This window comes from Schistocerca cancellata, chromosome 6, assembly GCF_023864275.1.
Source record: "Schistocerca cancellata isolate TAMUIC-IGC-003103 chromosome 6, iqSchCanc2.1, whole genome shotgun sequence".
NCBI lineage: Eukaryota > Metazoa > Arthropoda > Insecta > Orthoptera > Acrididae > Schistocerca > Schistocerca cancellata.
The window spans coordinates 262447566-262466997 of NC_064631.1; the positions used below are offsets into that span (position 1 = coordinate 262447566).

The 19432-nt window shown below is 38.7% G+C and overlaps 1 protein-coding gene across 7 annotated transcripts in view; it reads left to right on the plus strand.

Moving 5' to 3' along the window:
• LOC126191152 (eukaryotic translation initiation factor 4E-binding protein Mextli) overlaps positions 1-19432 on the plus strand; it is a 126573-nt gene that overhangs the window by 32698 nt on the left and 74443 nt on the right. For 5 of the 7 annotated variants that reach the window (XM_049931917.1, XM_049931918.1, XM_049931919.1 and 2 more), the window contains exons 4-6: positions 10184-10350; positions 10428-10641; positions 15456-15527. In XM_049931917.1, coding sequence (XP_049787874.1) covers positions 10184-10350; positions 10428-10641; positions 15456-15527 — 453 coding nt within the window. The remainder of the gene's footprint in view (positions 1-10183; positions 10351-10427; positions 10642-15455; positions 15528-19432) is intronic. The other 2 variants (XM_049931916.1, XM_049931920.1) reach the window with 2 other exon arrangements.

The following is a 19432-nucleotide window of genomic DNA, read 5'->3' on the forward strand; positions in this document are numbered from 1 at the left end:
TTCTCATTAGCACTTTTTGGTACAGCTTCGACTACTTCCAGCGATGCAGTTTTTATTTCCTCAATCATTGAAAATCTTCGTCCTTTCATAGGTTTCTTCTGTTTCGAGAACAGGAAAAATCTCTGGCAAACAACAATGAATGAGCAGGCGCATTGTTGTGATGCAAAAGCCATGAATTGTTTTTCCACAATTCCGGACTTTTTTCGCATATTGCATCTCACAAATGGCACGTAACGTCAAGATAATATTCCTTATTGACAGTGCGACTTTGAGGCAAAAATTCATGACATGCAATGCCATGGTCATAGAAAGGGGGGGGGGGGGAGGGAGTGATCAAAACTTTGACATTTGATCGAACTTGGCACACTTTTTCATTCTTGGTTCTCCAGGATGCTTTCATTGAGGCGATTTAGCTTTGGTTTTGACATCATAACTGTAAACCCATGTTCCATCGCCCTTTTGAGCACCTGTAAACTTTTTTTTTACTTACGGCAGACTCGCTGTATCTGTCAACATTCCAAGTGTTTTAGAGCACCTTATTCCATTTTTCACACAAAATTTGATGCAAATTCTTTACTCCATCTTTTATAATAATTGAAAATTGCCGAGCACACTAAAACACATCTAACGTTGCTAACCAAATGAAACTTTGAACGTATGTTTGGGACATGTGTACCAACATGACAAAAAAGATCGATAATTGTATTTCGTTGCTTATAGACATACAGAATTAATTTGAAATCCCTTATCAGTAGCACTCGACAATCTGTGTGAGTTAAGAGCTAGTTGTGTTTAACAATAACAATGTTTTCTAAATCCGGTTTGTCTGTTTATCAATAGACTGTTCTCTTTGAGGTAATTCATAATGTTCTAACACAATATATGACCAAGTTATTGTGGCACAGTGGTTAGCACAGTGGACTCGCATTCGGGAGGAAGACGGTTGATACCTGCATCCGTGATTGAGGTTTTCCATGATTTTCCTAAATTGCTTCAGGCAAATGCTGGGATGGTTCCTTTGAAAGGGCATGGCAGACTTCCTTTCCCGTCCTTCCTTAATCCGATGGGACTGATGGCCTTGCTGTTCAGTCCCCTCCCAGCAGCCAACCAACCACCTACAATATGTGTTTCAAAATCCTGCTGTATAATGACGTTAATGATGTGGGCTTACCTGGGCTAAAAAATTCCTCATCCACTTTGTCTCCTTAAGAACACTGCCAACTATCCACTAAGCATACCCTAACAGGAAGCACTGCAGCACAGTCAATTTACATTTTTTACATGTAAAATCTTGGAAAAGAGTGATATTTTATTGGGTATCAGGGCATGTGGAAATTCAGAACATGTTTTGGTGGATGCAGCAGCCATGGAGGCCTGCACAGTACATATAGTTGCTCAGTGTAAAGTTCCTCTACATGCGGTGTCGTTGCTGTTGAGGAAATATATCCTACATTGTTTGGAGGAGTAATAGATGAAAGTAATGGACAACAAATTGTGGTTGGTGAAGCCAGCCACCAGACTGTAGCTGATTCTTTAGTTAGAGAAATACAATGAAGTGTTATTAATATGCCTTCATATTGGACCCTCTCTTGTCGTTGGGTTTCTCCTCCAGTGAGGAGAACCCCAAGTGTACAGTGCTTTTTGTGTATTGCTGACAGTGGGACACATTTTGGTTGTTTAAATGGTGGAGAATCCAGTGTGGAATAACAATAATATCAAGTAGAATAGATGCTGCTCACCACATGGAGGAGGCGTTGAGCAGCAGGCAGGCATATTTTCAGTAAGAAAGTAACTAAGCTGTCAGACCAATTCCTCCTCCAAATGCAGGAAAACTTGCACCTTCCCATCCCAAGCTTAGTTACTGTCATCTCCAGGTGGTAAGACCTAACTGCGGTGAGCAGCTATCTCTGCTGGAGTGGGAAATTGTGGTACAGAATAGGTATGAGACTAGGTCATGCAGGGTATGGGTGGGAGAAGATGCTTTAGGGTTGCCTGTGGGAGTGTGGAGGAATGTGGTGGGGACAGGATGATGGGCAGCAAGGTACAGCATCAGAAGGCTGTGCTGGGGATCGGGGAGAATTGAAGGAGGGAAAGAGGACTACACAGATGCTCTGGGGGATAGCAGGTATGTTTTTGTGTTTGAGGCTGGAGTGGGAGCAGGAAAGGGGATAAAGGCGGGTGATAACAAGGGCTAGCAAAGGTTACAAGAATGAAGGGTATGTTGCAGGAAGAGTTATCACCTGCACAGTTCTGAAAAGCTTTTAGTGGGAAGAGTCACAGATGGGACAGATTGTGAAGCAGTCTTTGAAGGCAAGTACACTGTGCTGCACTGAATGCTTTGGTACTGATTGGTCAAACTGTCTCTTGGCCAAGGTTTGGCAGTGGCCAGTCGTGTGGAAGACAACTGGTTAGTCATCATGTCCGTGTATAATGCCACGCAGAGTTTGCAGCTGAGCTGGTAGACCACAAGGCAGCTTTCACAAGTGGTCCTGCCTTTGTTGAGGTAGGAGGTGCCTATGACAGGACTGGAGTAGGTGGCATTGGGAGGATGTATGGGGCAGGTCTTGCATCTAGGTCTACTACAGGGGTAAGTGTCATAGGGGCAATGGGTTGGAAGCAGGGATGGACACAGATATTGCCTAGGTAGGGTGGATGATGAAATAAAAATTTAGGAGAAGTGAGGAGAGTAATGGGGAGAATATTTCTCATTTCAGGGCATGACAAAAGACTGTCAAAATCCTGGTGGAGAATCTGATTCCTTTGATGCAGTCCTGTGTGGTACTGTCAAGGGGAAGGCCTCAATACATGGATGAGCAATTCGACTTGTATTTGGCATGGCACTTGTGTAGAACCTAAAATGAAACATTCCAAGATTTTGCTCAACTTCCCTCAACCTCGTTTTTGAGAAAACCACTCCTGAAGTTCATGAAGCATAATCAATACAAAATTGATGGGATCGATAGGTAATTGAAAATTGTGCATTTTTCATCATATGTGGAGGTTGCAAATGCATATTTTCCTATAAATCAAGGAAAGAAACTCTTTAGGATTGCTGCTTATTTGTATGCACATGTAAGATAATTCAAATCGAAATTGGTAATAGTAGTAGGATGGTTAATAAGATAATGAATAAGGAATAAAACCAGTATTATCAAAAGAATAGTTGCTACTCGCCATATAGCAGAGATGCTGAGTTGCAGATAGACACAATGAAAAAGACTGTCAGAAAATGAGCTTTCGGCCAACAAAGCATTCATTGGAGAAGGCCCCCCCCCCCCCCCCCCACACACACACACACACACACACACACACACACGCCCCCTCATCCTTCTGCACTTCACCCCTTCAAATACAAACTCTGGATGCTGCACACCCCCACAGGCAGCACTACAATATCTTCCCCACACGTATCCCTACCCAACTATCCCTTCCTGCCTCCACCTCTTCTGTGCTCTTACATCCCAGCCAAGATTGCTGCTCATTTTGGCCAATCCCTGCTGCCCAGATAAGACACCGCTTGCTGTGGTGAGTAGCAATCTGTCATGTTTCGTACAAGGATTTTAAAATTTTTTGAGGTCACAGGACTAGTCGCTAAAATATAAGGACAAAGATTTTAACTGGCTAGCTCTTTCTCATTTTTGTAGCAGTTGTCAGCAAGCCATGAACAGTTGCAAAAAAGTTTTAACTAGTTAAATTTTAATGCTTCATTTTTTAATACTCAGTCTCTTGACTAATACAGAATCTTTAAAGATTGATATTATGTGCAAGAGTTAGGGAGTTTGTACCTTTGTGTAACCAACCAACCACAGGATTTAATATTTGTCAGAGGCTGGTTCTTTCCCTTTTTTGTTGGTGATCATCCAGCTGCAATTTTAAGGCATCTCTCTCATTATTGGGTGTATCATTGAAAAATGTTTTATCCTGTGTATACTAGTGGTGGTTTAATGAATGAATAAGGAAAATTTTTATTGGTTTTTTAACTTCACTTGTCCAAATAAAATTGTAGGTGTTAATAACCTAAGGCTCCAAAATACTACCAACAAACCTATTAATAATTCACTGGATCTAATACTCATCATTCTTGTCCGGATGATACATATACTGGATGCAGTGATGTAAATGACAAGTGTGGCAGCAATTGAAATAAATTTAAGTTTGCAGATGCTTGTGTTATTTCTGTTACTTCGAAATTCATGATGCCAAAGTTGGCTATAATTTACAGGCTCTGGGAATCATATGAGGCACTGCCCAACTGAATTACAGTTTACTGGCCTTTTTAAATGTAATGGATGGTACATCTGCAGATTCATGTGCATTCTGTAGTTGCTCGTAGGAACTGTCAACACCACAATGAGTATCCTTGCTTCTTAGTGCAATCTGTCTTTGTTTGCGACATTAAAGACGTGTGCATGCCAAACATGGCTTCTGTGCCCCAAGCTACATACATTGCAGATTGTGACATTTTGTTAGTCAGTATTGGATTGGAGGTTGATCGTCTACACTTGGAAATCTCTATTCATTATTAGGGCATTAGGTGATGGCATCCCCTATTAACAAGATCACTAGTGTTGATTGGCTGTAGGGGTTTTGCACAAAAGGTACCCTCAGTAGTGTGTGAAAAGCACCATACACACACACCTTAAATTATTTAATATGATGCATACATCTAATTCAGTCCAATCAAAAATCTTGTCTTTCCTATCTCACCCTTTGCCTGCCATTTTGACAGCTACCACAGCTGCTGGTGGCACCACAGTCACATGCCACACAGTACTTTCTGTTCATGAGGGCAACAGATCAGAAGTGTTCCTTCAGTGTTGCACATGCCATTAATTCAGTTCTGTGTAAATGATGTCTATAGACATAGTAGCTTGTACTGTGGTCTTGTTTATGATATTTGTAATTTAGTTGACTTTAATTTCTGATATCTTATATTTGTCTACCATTATTTCTAAGCTTCTCACTTCCTACTCCTGCACCATTGAGTTGTCTTCTTTCCCGTAAATTATTCCCAAAGACCCAACTCTGAAAATAAAATCAGCTTTCAAAACTTTGGGTTACACTGAACCTCTGAGGTGTCAAGTCACTTGATGTTCTCCAGATTGGACATTGTGGAACCGTGCTTGTAAGTGCTAGATCAGGGCTGGCCATGGTGTTTCAAAATTCATGCATGCAGTGTTCAGGCTGCGAGCATGCCGAGGCCATGCCTGGTCTGTCACTCAGGTTTGCTTGATTCTTCTCTGAAGTACACGAAGCAACACAACATTTCATTTAGCGTTGTGGTATGGATTTTCCGGTCAGTGCAACTCTGAGTTTGGCAGAACTGTGGTGTCAGTGCTGCTTAATTTTTGCTATTTGTTCGTGGTATGAAGGACGTTCACATATCCAGTGGCTGTTCGTGCAAAAAGAGGTAGTCTAGCGATCTATTGTCACAATCCTTTAAAATAAATGGGACTGACAGAAGAAAGGGATGAGAATTCTCAATTTGCATAAACGACAGGTACTGCTTATTTGCTACAAAATGTTACAGTACCATGCAGAGAGAATTTAAACATTTAGAAGAGCAAAAAGTTACAAAGATTATCAGATGGGATTCATTGTTCTATACACCAGTAAGTACTTAGTACTAAATTTGCAGACATGGAGCACTTGAAAAAATTGGTGGTATAAATAAAAAAAATCCCTGAAGTCACCCTATTATTCCATTGTCAGTTGCAACACTTTTCAGTGGAACTGAACAAAGAGTATGGAACTTCGTATATTACTGCAAAATAAGTTAGTTAAGTCCATGCATATGCTTGGAACAAATTTTCAATTTAAAACTCAATTTTGTCAAATTTATGAAGGAAAAAGAAGTACAGGAACATAAATTAGAACATCTGGAGCAGATTGCAGACTTCATGTTTTAATTAGACTTAACTGCACACTGCCCACAGTAAAACATTGCAAGATAACATATTTCGGATCGGGTGGGTATGCATTTAAAAAGAAAGTTGCGTTGTAGAATGGACACATTCTGACAAAGACAGGCCAGTTTCCTAAGCTCACTAGCATTACAGAAAGCGCAATGTGTGAAGAATTCATTATGGCCTCGCAAGAATCAAAAGGATAGCCTTATAAAGGTTTTGAAGACACTGCCAGTCTTACACATCTCTTCTCAAGCTGTTTTCAAGACAGTTTGCAGTTTCAGATGAAAGTGCCCTATGCATGTGCAGATGTAACTGATTGACCTGCAAGTAATTCCAGTTTCAGTGTCAATTTTTTTTATGTTGAAACTGTCAAAGACATCTACATTGCTTTCCTCAGGTAGATTTTCTGTCTGCATAATGAGGTTGCAAAAGTGATACAATATTGTGATAGACATATTTGTGTGAAAGGCCTTTTTTTTTCGATTAATTAACTAAATAAGTCGTGTTTACTTGGTAGCTTCAGCACAAAACTCTGTTAATTGTCCGTATCTGTGAGTATGCAGATAGTTACTATGAGATAAAAAGTAAGTCTTCAGCACGCCAAAAATAGTTAATACTAAAGGTTTGGGTTTGAATTTGGAAAGTTGACTTGCTGTGAAGCTTGATGGCATGAAGGTAACAGGAAACTCACTGGACTAAATTTCTAACCTTGGATTGCAAATAAAGCAGCACATACCGCAGAGGGAATGCCAAGAGCCTCAGCTGACAGAAAACAGAATGGCAGTGCTCCAGCAGCTCACAGCAAGCGGGCGCGGACCGCAGAGAGAACGCCTGCGACTGCCGGTGGAGGGAGAAGGCCACAGACATAAATACTGGACAAGGTCCACTCGAGGACCAGTCTTGGGTCGCACCTGATAAAGGCTACGAGCTAAGTTACCTAAATATCGTGCAAGAACAATGCTGATATCCGCCAGAACACCTGACAACCCAAGATGTCAGCATTTTACATTTTTAAATTTGCTCAGTAATTTTTTTAAACATTGTAAAGCAAGTTCTTGCTGCCGCTGGAAGTCACTAGATAGGCTGTGTTCAACTGAAATTCAGTGCCATGAACTGGGTTAGCTGTTTGGGTATATTGATGTGATGTAGGCAGCAGACAGCCAAGTTACGTAAGCGTCACTATAGGAAGAGAGTGGGATGATGATGCTTCAAACTATGTAAATAGAAATACATATCCTGTAAAGGTAAAGTTTTTTCTTTGAGGTGCAAATGTTACACCACTAAATATGATAAAAAACAGAGCAATGTCTCGGAAATCGCTGAAGGCTGTAAGTGGATTAATAACAGAGGTGAGTACAAAGCAGTGAATGGTTATGTAAATCTGTAATGGAAACGGTGGCCATTTTTGGTACAGATATGATTTTTCATAGTGAGTGAATTACCTGAATGTTTTTTAGATGACTACCTATCTAAATTCTGCCGAAATTTTTACAAAGGTACAGACGGTGTTTAGAAAGGATAGATTGCATGCAACCGGTGGTGGAGTGTTCGTCGCTGTTAGTAGTAGTTTATCCTGTAGTGAAGTAGAAGTGGATAGTTCCTGTGAATTATTATGGGTGGAGGTTACACTCAACAACCGAGCTAGGTTAATAATTGGCTCCTTTTACCGACCCCCCGACTCAGCAGCATTAGTGGCAGAACAACTGAGAGAAAATTTGGAATACATTTCACATAAATTTTCTCAGCATGTTATAAGTCTTAGGTGGAGATTTCAATTTACCAGATATAGACTGGGACACTCAGATGTTTAGGACGGGTGGTAGGGACAGAGCATCGAGTGACATTATACTGAGTGCACTATCCGAAAATTACCTCGAGCAATTAAACAGAGAACCGACTCGTGGAGATAACATCTTGGACCTACTGGTAACAAACAGACCCGAACTTTTCGACTCTGTAAGTGCAGAACAGGGAATCAGTGATCATAAGGCCGTTGCAGCATCCCTGAATTTGGAAGTTAATAGGAATATAAAAAAAGGGCGGAAGGTTTATCTGTTTAGCAAGAGTAATAGAAGGCAGATTTCAGACTACCTAACAGATCAAAACGAAAATTTCTGTTCCGACACTGACAATGTTGAGTGTTTATGGAAAAAGTTCAAGGCAATCGTAAAATGCGTTTTAGACAGGTACGTGCCGAGTAAAACTGTGAGGGACGGGAAAAACCCACCGTGGTACAACAACAAAGTTAGGAAACTACTGCGAAAGCAAAGAGAGCTTCACTGCAAGTTTAAACGCAGCCAAAACCTCTCAGACAAACAGAAGCTAAACGATGTCAAAGTTAGCGTAAGGAGGGCTATGCGTGAAGCGTTCGGTGAATTCGAAAGTAAAATTCTATGTACCGACTTGACAGAAAATCCTAGGAAGTTCTGGTCTTACGTTAAATCAGTAAGTGGCTCGAAACAGCATATCCAGACACTCCGGGATGATGATGGCATTGAAACAGAGGATGACAAGCGTAAAGCTGAAATACTAAACACCTTTTTCCAAAGCTGTTTCACAGAGGAAGACCGCACTGCAGTTCCTTCTCTAAATCCTCGCACAAACGAAAAAATGGCTGACATCGACATAAATGTCCAAGGAATAGAAAAGCAACTGAAATCACTCAACAGAGGATAGTCCACTGGACCTGACGGGATACCAATTTGATTCTACACAGAGTACGCGAAAGAACTTGCCCCCCTTCTAACAGCCGTGTACCGCAAGTCTCTAGAGGAATGGAAGGTTCCAAATGATTGGAAAAGAGCACAGGTAGTCCCAGTCTTCAAGAAGGGTCGTCGAGCAGATGCGCAAAACTATAGACCTATATCTCTGACGTCGATCTGTTGTAGAATTTTAGAACATGTTTTTTGCTCGAATATCATGTCGTTTTTGGAAACTCAGAATCTACTATGTAGGAATCAACATGGATTCCGGAAACAGCGATCGTGTGAGACCCAACTCGCTTTATTTGTTCATGAGACCCAGAAAATATTAGATACAGGCTCCCAGGTAGATGCTATTTTTCTTGACTTCCGGAAGGCGTTCGATACAGTTCCGCACTGTCGCCTGATAAACAAAGTAAGAGCCTACGGAATATCAGACCAGCTGTGTGGCTGGATTGAAGAGTTTTTAGCAAACAGAACGCAGCATGTTGTTATCAACGGAGAGACGTCTACAGACGTTAAAGTAACCTCTGGTGTGCCACAGGGGAGTGTTATGGGACCATTGCTTTTCACAATATATATAAATGACCTAGTAGATAGTGTCGGAAGTTCCATGCGGCTTTTCGCGGATGATGCTGTAGTATACAGAGAAGTTGCAGCATTAGAAAATTGTAGCGAAATGCAGGAAGATCTGCAGCGGATAGGCACTTGGTGCAGGGAGTGGCAACTGACCCTTAACATAGACAAATGTAATGTATTGCGAATACATAGAAAGAAGGATCCTTTATTGTATGATTATATGATAGCAGAACAAACACTGGTAGCAGTTACTTCTGTAAAATATCTGGGAGTATGCGTGCGGAACGATTTGAAGTGGAATGATCATATAAAATTAATTGTTGGTAAGGCGGGTACCAGGTTGAGATTCATTGGGAGAGTCCTTAGAAAATGTAGTCCATCAACAAAGGAGGTGGCTTACAAAACACTCGTTCGACCTATACTTGAGTATTGCTCATCAGTGTGGGATCCGTACCAGATCGGGTTGACGGAGGAGATAGAGAAGATTCAAAGAAGAGCGGCGCGTTTCGTCACACGGTTATTTGGTAACCGTGATAGCGTTACGCAGATGTTTAACAAACTCAAGTGGCGGACTCTGCAAGAGAGGCGCTCTGCTTCGCGGTGTAGCTTGCTCGCCAGGTTTCGAGAGGGTGCGTTTCTGGATGAGGTATCGAATATATTGCTTCCCCCTACTTATACCTCCCGAGGAGATCACGAATGTAAAATTAGAGAGATTAGAGCGCGCACAGAGGCTTTCAGACAGTCGTTCTTCCCGCGAACCATACGCGACTGGAACAGGAAAGGGAGGTAAAGACAGTGGCACGTAAAGTGCCCTCCGCCACACACCGTTGGGTGGCTTGTGGAGTATAAATGTAGATGTAGATGTAATTGTGATGAAAATCTTTCAGTATATCTTTCACCTCTCAGTTCACTTGTTGATGTCAACAGTGACAATTTACTTATCTCATAACACAGTGAATGGTGTTAATATTTTCTTTTTTGTTTCCTTTCCAGATCAGTTGGATAGATGTTTTGTAGCTTTCAGGAATGGCTGTAAAGATGAGAAAGTTGACTATGTGTCTAGAATTCACCTGTTAGAAATAATAGAATTAAGAGCAAGAAACTGGGTGTCCAGTGACGATCTGAATAATTATTATCGTCCTAAACTGAGTGCTGTTGAAGTAAGTAGTGGTGGAACATTTAATATATCAATGTGATGTTGACTCCTGAGTATATGCTTCATCTTGTTTTATGTTAGCAGGAAGTGCTGCCAGTACCTGATGCAACAGGACTCTCTCTTTCTCCAACAGTGTTAGCCCAAGCAGTCATTACCCCAACTACACCTCAACCGTCATTGTTGAATCCAGGGGAAGTTATAAAAGCCTCAGGGAAATTTGCTAAACCAACAAAAATACCAGGAAAGAATTATTGCAAAGATGAGGTAGTTATAAGGAACTCGGATTCGGGAAAAGGTAAAGTTTTTGTTTTTAATTTAAATTGCTCTTTCTACATTTTTTGTAAGCAGCAAATAAAGTCCAATAGTTCTGAGATCCATTAACTGTTATTGTGTGTTGTCACTTGCAAAGGAATTTTGAAATAGTTTCATTTGCATACATTAGACCTAGACATGAATGCAGTAAACAGGTTAAAAGGGATGTAACTTGCAGCAGTTACACAGAAATGAAGCCGCTTGCACAGGATAGAGTAGGCTGGGGAGCTGCATCAAACCACTCAAAACATCCGTGATGTATATATGCACATTGAAGTTATGGCGTGAATGGGAATTTAGATTGAGTAGGAAGGCGTGCTAGGGTATTCCTTGCACATGTATGAAACTACTGTGCCAGGGTGGCATAGTGGTTAGTGCCTCTGCCTAGTGAGCACGAGACCTGGGTCGAAATCGTGGCCTGGGTACAAATTTTCATTTGTTGCTTCAGTCTGCATATATACATCATGAAAGATGAGATTTTGTTTTTAAATGTCTGTCTTCTGATTTCTGAATTTTCAAAACCTACAATTGTAACATTTATGGAAGTCAAACTTCTCCTTTCTTTATTATACAGGGAGTAATTAAATTCCCTTAACAGCCTTTGAGGAGAGGTTCCTTAGACCAAAACAAGAAAAAACTCTTGTAAATGTGGGTAGATCACATAACTAATGAGGAGGTATTGAATAGAATTGGGGAGAAGAGGAGTTTGTGGCACAACTTGACAAGGAGGAGGGACCAGTTGGTAGGACATGTTCTGAGGCATCAGGGGATCACAAATTTAGCATTGGAGGGCAGCGTGGAGGGTAAAAATCGTAGAGGGAGACAAAGAGATGAATACACTAAGCAGATTCAGAAGGATGTAGGTTGCAGTAAGTACTGGGAGATGAAGAAGCTTGCACAGGATAGGGTAGCATGGAGAGCTGTATCAAACCAGTCTCAGGACTGAAGACAACAACGACAATGCATACCATAAGAGCTATGAGCTCTTTCATCTTCCATACTATAAAATACATCTATTCCACTGCAAGATCTTCACTCTCCTTAGAGATTGAAACGAAAAAAAAGAAAGAAAATTGTCTGGTAAACATGGAGAGTAAAATGTGTACATTAAGAGCTATGAGCACTTGTTCAGTAAATGAGATATTTCATGGTATCAAAGATGGAAAAAGTGCTCATAGTACTTAAGGTATGTGTTTTAGAAACCGTGTATCAATGTATACTAGACTTTTTTACACACAATCTGTCCTCAAAGGCTGTACAAGGGGATTTAGTTACACCTTGTATTTCTCCGAGAACTGCAGTTTCACTTTTCAGTATGTCAGTACTAAAATCTAAACCAGTAGTGATTTACCCCCCTTTTTGTAGAAATAATAAACAGCCAATCAGTTGCAAAATGGAAGGTTTATTAAAATCCTTTTACCAAGGTCTCGCCGTTTGTAAAAATGTCTTCTTCAGATGGATATATTGACAGCTGGGTTCATGTAGCAGAGGTATGTTAAAATATAGCCGAAGGCGTTAGATATAAAATTTCACCTTCATAATAATAAAAATGAGCACAATGTGCAGTGCACAAGCTGTATGTTGGTGAGGAAATACCAAATAACAAATCGACTAACACCTTTCGACTGTATTTTAACATATGTCTGCCACAACATTTAACCCAGTTGTCAATATTTCCGAAGAAGTAGTCTATGAAATGTTGAAACCATAGTAAAATGATTTTAATAAAGCTTCCATTTTGCATCTGACTTACTGTTTATTATTTTACAATAGGATTTCTTCTTACATTTGCTGCTCCAGACATGTAGAAAATTGTGAAATTAATGAAGTTTTATTGCACACACATAAAGTTAGGCATCTAAATTGAGCAGTAGCAAGGCTCATACTAAATTGACAATTTCAAAATAATTTTTTGTTGTTATTGTTTTTTCTCTAAAATTATGTACAGATATAACACTCTCAGGTCCTCCTTGGTGCTCTGTGCTGTGTTGGTAGCTCCATGCAGCACCTGGTAGGCATTTGTGCTGTCAAACTCTCATCTGCTGCACACCAAACAAAGAGCACCTTAAAACAAATAATAATTCAAACAAATATTTGAACATATACAAGATATCATCTACATATAAATGAGTTTTTGTCCATTTAATTATTGTTGAAATTATAATAAAGTTATTTGTACACACACTTCCTCATTTATAGATAATGAGGGTACAGGAAATTTTATGTTCTCTGTTGCTCGACTTTGTGAAGTTAATTAAAGCTGATCGTGTACTGTCACAACCTCTGAAATACATTTTTCACAAACTGCTTCATACACAAGTACATAAAATTTTCCGAAATTACTTATACTCCAATTGAAATTACTTGGTAGTTGGAGTGTGTCACTTTCTGCTACAGTGTTGCCACAGTTGTTGTAGGCTACTGCTCAGTTATAGGTGACCCACAAACATGATGGGTCATGTAACAAATGGTGTTAATGACTAGTGCAGAGCAATGTTGGAAGCAGCTGCTGCAAGGTATAATGGACAGATATAGAAGATGCTCTGTTGATAGTTGGTAATTAGTGATCATTGAGTGAACAGTGGCAAATGAGGCATTTTGTAGCCCTGAATTTAAGGCAACCTCTGATGCTCAATAATTATTGCATAGTGAAGAGTATTGTGCAGTGATACTGTCTGTTTGAGAATGGAATTGACATATTGCGCAATATATTGAAGACTGTGGAGCTTTAAAAATCATACATTGGGCAATACAGAGTATAGTGTAAGGTTACTATTGTGCAATAAACGGAATTGCCTGCCGAGATGGAGAGAGATTCAAATTGCTTGGAATGAATTTCCTCACAGAACCGTAAAAAGTGAATGACACAAGATTGTGTGTGATGTAGGAAGTATAGCAAAGAATCTTGTGGTACTTTGAAAAATTAAGTTACTGACTGTAAAGGAAACTCCAAATATTCAGTTATTCACAAAAGTAGAGGAAACTGAAGATCATGTTGTCATGACAGCAAGCAGAAATGTTTATTTTACTTACAGCAGTTTGCAGTATTGGCAAATAAGATAAAGTCAGCTGTCCAACAAGCAGACTTTTTAAAATCTTTTAACGGTTGTCACACTGTGGACATAAGATCATGTAAGCTTTCCATTAGTAATCAGTAAAAGATTGTGTTCTTTAATTTGCAAGAGTTGTTACAGTAGAGAAGTACATAGAAAACAGTTCAAATGCATGGTAAATTAAACAAGTGTGTAATTTGTTAATTTGTCTTCATTGTGGTTTACAAATCTATGCTGTAGCAAATGAGCCCCGTGGCCCACAGAAATTTTTGCAGGAAGCTTTTCAAACTTCTTTCGTCTTGTCAGCATAATTCCTGCAGGTTTTGCAAGGCTAGGAACTCAGTTGCAGTACAGACAAAGCCCACCTCATCTAGCACCGATATATTTGCTGTGAAGGTCGAGTAGTACTGTGCTGTTCTTGGCCTCAGACTTTTGACAATGTATGGACACAATATTATTGCCCAATAAATATTGAACTCATGATGTTCCTCATAAACTCATTTCCTAACATAATCACGACTTTGTGATGTGCAATGCACTAATATCCGAGAAAACAACAATCAACAATTTGCTGTAGAACTAAAATCAAGATCGCTTTGTTAATGGCAAGGTGGAAGAATTTCAGTTTCCACTCTAAAAGCAAATTGATTTCTCGCTATCATTGGTTGCCTGAAACTTTGCTCACACTGGCTATTAGAGGTGCCGCATTACCTGTAGACAAGCAGTCCTGGTTGTGTTTGCAGATTACAGGCAACACAAGGAAATTAAGTAAGAGCAAGTAAAAAGTCAATAAGATTTTCAAAATTATGCAGCAAAATATTGGAAAACAAATACATTTAAATCAATTATTTGAATAAAAAATAATAATCAGTATGTTGAATAGGTTTTTTAAAAAGCTGCACTTAACAAGTTGCGCCTTCCACACGTAGGGTATATACACCAAGCACTGCTAGGGCGCTATACTATGGATGATTGTTGTATCTATTACTTTGGTGACACAATTGCAGTGATTAATTGCAGCCTTCAAAAATTCGGCTTCATGCAATGTGCAAAGCTGATCTCTGTGGTTTTAATATCTGTGTATGAGATGCTGAATTGCATCTTGGATGGAATGATCCAGTAGTGTTTGGGTCAGCTACTAAGTAATTCTGATTGGACTATAATTTATTTTTAATGTAGCCTAATTATTGATTAAATAGATTGCTGTAGTATTTTAATATTTTGTTGAAGACAAAGAATAAGAAATTAATACATTGAAAACATTTATGAGGTTTAAAGACAACATACATATGATAAAAAAAGATCTTATACTTTTGCGAAGTTTCCTGCTCTGGCAATTTGAATTTCCACTATTTTTCAAAATGTGACTATTTAGGAAGCTTAGTGATAAGTGTGCTTATCTGTAAACTGCTCTCCATATCATACAAAGGGTAATTTACTGGATTTTTTTCAGTATTAAGTGTTTGCTAGTAAACTTCCACATTATATACTTTTTAATGTTTTATATGCTTGACAGTATGTGTAACATGTATTGGGTGCGTTCAGCAATAAGATTTGTTTCTCCTTTACGTTGACCTCCTTTTTCTTTTTCTTTTTTTTTCTTTTCTTTTTAGCGATCATTACTTTCTTAATGAAGTCACATAATTGAAAATTCAAGATCATAATTCATATAATGATTTTTTTAAATAAGAAAGTCGCTATGTTTTCATATGAAGTGTAAATGTGTTTTCATGGTTGTGTGTAGTGATGGGCATCAAAGGGCGCAGAGTCCACATGATAGAAGAGCTGAGTGAAACGATCATATCATTTCAGCGAGGTAAAACATACTCGCTTTTGAGTTTAAAGTTTGCAGCACTTAACTGTCTTCATGTAGCATGGAAATTCACTTGATAATTATTTAACAAGTGTGTTGCTGGTGAACTCATTTTCAACTAACAGTACTGTGCTCTTTGCTTGTATTGTATTGCCTGTAACTACATTGCCATGATTTACTACAGATACATCCAACTATGGAGAGCAGAAATATATGAATAACGTGTTGTTTGTATGTTTCTGAAGTGCATAAATTTTTATAAAAATTCTCCTTATCGCATAACAAATGGAAATAGTATAGATGTTGTGACAGTTAATTTTAAAGTCTAGTAGTCGTTACATTGTCACTGTGATGTAATGCTCCATTTCAGGGTAGGTGTGTAACATTTGCAGGGTTTCCATATTAAGACTTATGTTTAGCGGTTATCCTATCAAGCTACCATGCCAGCACGTCCTCTTTCAGTGAAGTATAGGCTGAATTTTATGCATGTCCCATATTTGCTAAACAAGTGTCTGTGTTTTCTAGATGCCTCATGGCCTCTAAGACTTGCCAAGAAAAATGAGAGTGCAACATTATTTGGCAACTGACTCTGAGATTGTTTTCAAATTATGCTCACAGTAGTATAAATAAATAAGTCCACTTCAACATACTATCAGTGAAATTGGCAAGCTGTCCAACTAAGAACAAATATAGCATTTAGTTGTAACATATCCTGCAAATATAATCTCACTTCATCATTCTCTTTTTAAATTATTAAGTAGAGGGGGTCCATTTGTAAATTGGAATACAGTTGTTATGATTAAAATAAAGAAGGGATAAAAACTAGACCTTCAGCAAAGAAAAGATATATTCACTGAACCATATATGAAAAGGCTACACACACACACACACACACACACATTGCATTTTAACATTCGTGCTTGGAAGCAGTTAGACTATAGCGTAAATTGCTTTTAACACTAAGCTAAATGCTTCCTAACAGAGCAATGTCTTTCTGTGATTTAAAATTGTAATAATAATAATAATAATAATAATAATAATAATGCTGCTCTGAAAGATGTTAGAGGATATATTGCAAGATTTAATTTAGTGCAAATGTTTACGTCAGATTCTTCGAAAAATTGTCAGTGCGTCCTCGATATTCACGCTCTTTGAGTAGCTCAGCATGTCATAGTAGGTAATTAACCCTCTCGCTGCCATAGACAAGCTCTTTACAGTCTGTGCTGAGGCTGCTTTTCTTATGGCTGTACTGCTCACCAAATGCTGGAGCTGGTGCTGAGAGAAGGTGTTCTGGCTGATCTACAAGCTGTTAGGTGAAAAAAATTCAGTTTTTGCACATCTAACAGGACATTTCACTTGATAAGGAACTGAATTTCTGTTTGTAATCCATAATACTTACTGTCCAGCATTCAATTAAGTATAACATTGTACAAAATTTTAAAGATTTTGCAGAAGCAAAAACACATTGCGTACAAAATTTTATGTAAAACTGAGAGTTGAAGGATCTCATTTTATTCTTGGGTTATTGGGCTTTATATCTGAAGGATGCTAGTGCGTGACGCACCCATTCACATCCTTGCGCATCACGAATTATGTGGTCATAACTTGTCATATCTCATAAATGATTCAAGATATTGATATGGGGTTTTCAGCGAATGAAGTAACTCTACAGCAGCTGTGAGAGGTTGGCAGCTAAGGAAGCACTTGGGCGTCCACAGCATTGTAGGAAAACATAAGTGGAGTGTCTTTACCTATCCAATATACACCCACAGCTGCAAAAGAGTTAATAATTGTCAGTTCAAGATGATAAAATTTGCTTGATATTTCAGGGTTGTTGACAAGCTGAAGTGATAAGATACAGTTGCACTGTATAGAGGCAAAAGTTCTCATTGATGAGAAAATAAAACAGCAAGATACGAACTGTAACTTATTCTGTTATGGAAATTCAGCAAAGTTGACTTTGTCCTGTAAATAAGTCAACAAATGGTTGTCAAAAATGTGATAGTATGCCCATCAGTGCACAACAGAGGCCCAGAGTTTAGTGTCCACTTTTGGCACTTAGACACTCTTGCATGTACCACCTCTGTTAAGAGGTGGCCGATCCAGGGTGTCCCAAAAAAAATGTATACACCCTTTGGAACTGAATGTTTCATTAAAGCAGCTGGAAAACAAAAGTTTTTTGTGTGTCATTGGCTTCTGTATAGAAAAGTCTGAAGTATTCTGGCAAACAGAAAAGTATGTTACAATCAAGGCAATACCAGCTTCTTTCTTTCGTGCTTGCTTTGCCAATATATTGTTTCGTCTTCTCCAATCAAATCTTGAAAACCCATGTTGGATGCTGCTTTGTTATCAGATTCCTCTATAAAAAAAGAAAACATAAAAACAAATAAACATAGCTAAATTGTAATAGTATTGTGTACAAACTAAAAGTTTGTGGATTATAAGCAACTGTCCTGCATTTCTTCAGTTTTCAAAATGGACTTGTATAGTTGTAGCTGCCCCATAACAAGAACTTCAACCTGTTTGCAGAAAGATATTTCTCCCACTGACCCATAATCAGGTTCTCCTTCTGGAGCTTCCAAAAATCTCTTGTTTACTCAACAAATGTGACATATTTGTAGCAGAATTACAACAACCTTCAGAATCTAACAAATACACACTCTAATCTCACAACAGCGCAACACACAATGTCTGTCAGTCAAAACAGCAGCTCTTTCTTTTGAAGTAATTATAGAGAATAACAGCGGAAGGCAGCACATGTCAAGGGACAGATAACATGACATCCATACATTCTGTTCACATGGTACTCTTCCACTTTTCAAGCAATAGGTAACTCACATGTTGTGAAAATTGCAGCCTGAGATATCATCAGACATGACCTGAGTTGCGCTCGGACGTGGTAGCCAAAGCATTAAAAGGGGTCTGGTGATATCCAAGTATTATGTGCTAAAAAATTGTGAAAATAACTTTGTTTTTCCAAGCCAAACCAAGCCAAAATTGTCAGTTCAATTTGAACATGCATCAGCAGATAGGATGAAAGTGGACTACGTAATGAATGGAACATAAACTGTAGTTTTAGTTTAAGTGCATTCCGGAGAAATTTTTTCTGAAAAATTTATTTGTCCTGTTTCGCTTGCTTACTTGTAGGTTGTTTTCTGTTTTACACACACAAACAAGCTGTGGCTTCTGTCTTTCCCAGTAAAAGAAATTGTAGTTTCTTTAGCTGTTATTTGCCGTGAACAGTGCTATACTCAAAACACACACTGGCTGCTGAATAAACTGGAATCAAAGAATTACCTCATACAGAGGCTCAAAAGTACTGACTGAAAGCCACAGCCCATACATTTCTGGATTTTGGTTTTTTGTTAACTGTCAGGCATTTACAGGTTGTTGTTGTTGTTGTTGTTGTTGTTGTTTTTTGTGTTGTTGAAATTAAATGCTAGTCCTGGAGAAACTCGTGGAGATGATTTAAAAATGATTAAAGAATCAATTTTAGGCAGTGAGAACACTTTTACTGATTGTGAAACACCTTTTCACTGCAAAATAGACAAATTAAGATGAAAATATTATTTTCTGTGTGACTTGCATGTTAATGTGAAGTGTGTGTCTGTAGCATGTCTTTTGCATTTAAATCTGATGCTGTTATTTGTATAAGAAAACGCGTAGAATTTTTGTCATAAGGTCATAATCTCGCTGCCAACCCACTTAACTCTTAGTATTTTGCTCTCTGACATCAATTCTTAAATCAGGTTGCAGGTGACTTTCCTTAACATTAAAAATATTTTATAGTGCAAGTGACTGCTTCTACTCCCATATACTGATCTCTAATTTTAGCCAGCATATAGGCCCTTGCAGAAATACTGATTTCTTAGCCACAAACCCAATAGCTGTGGGAAAAATTGACTTAA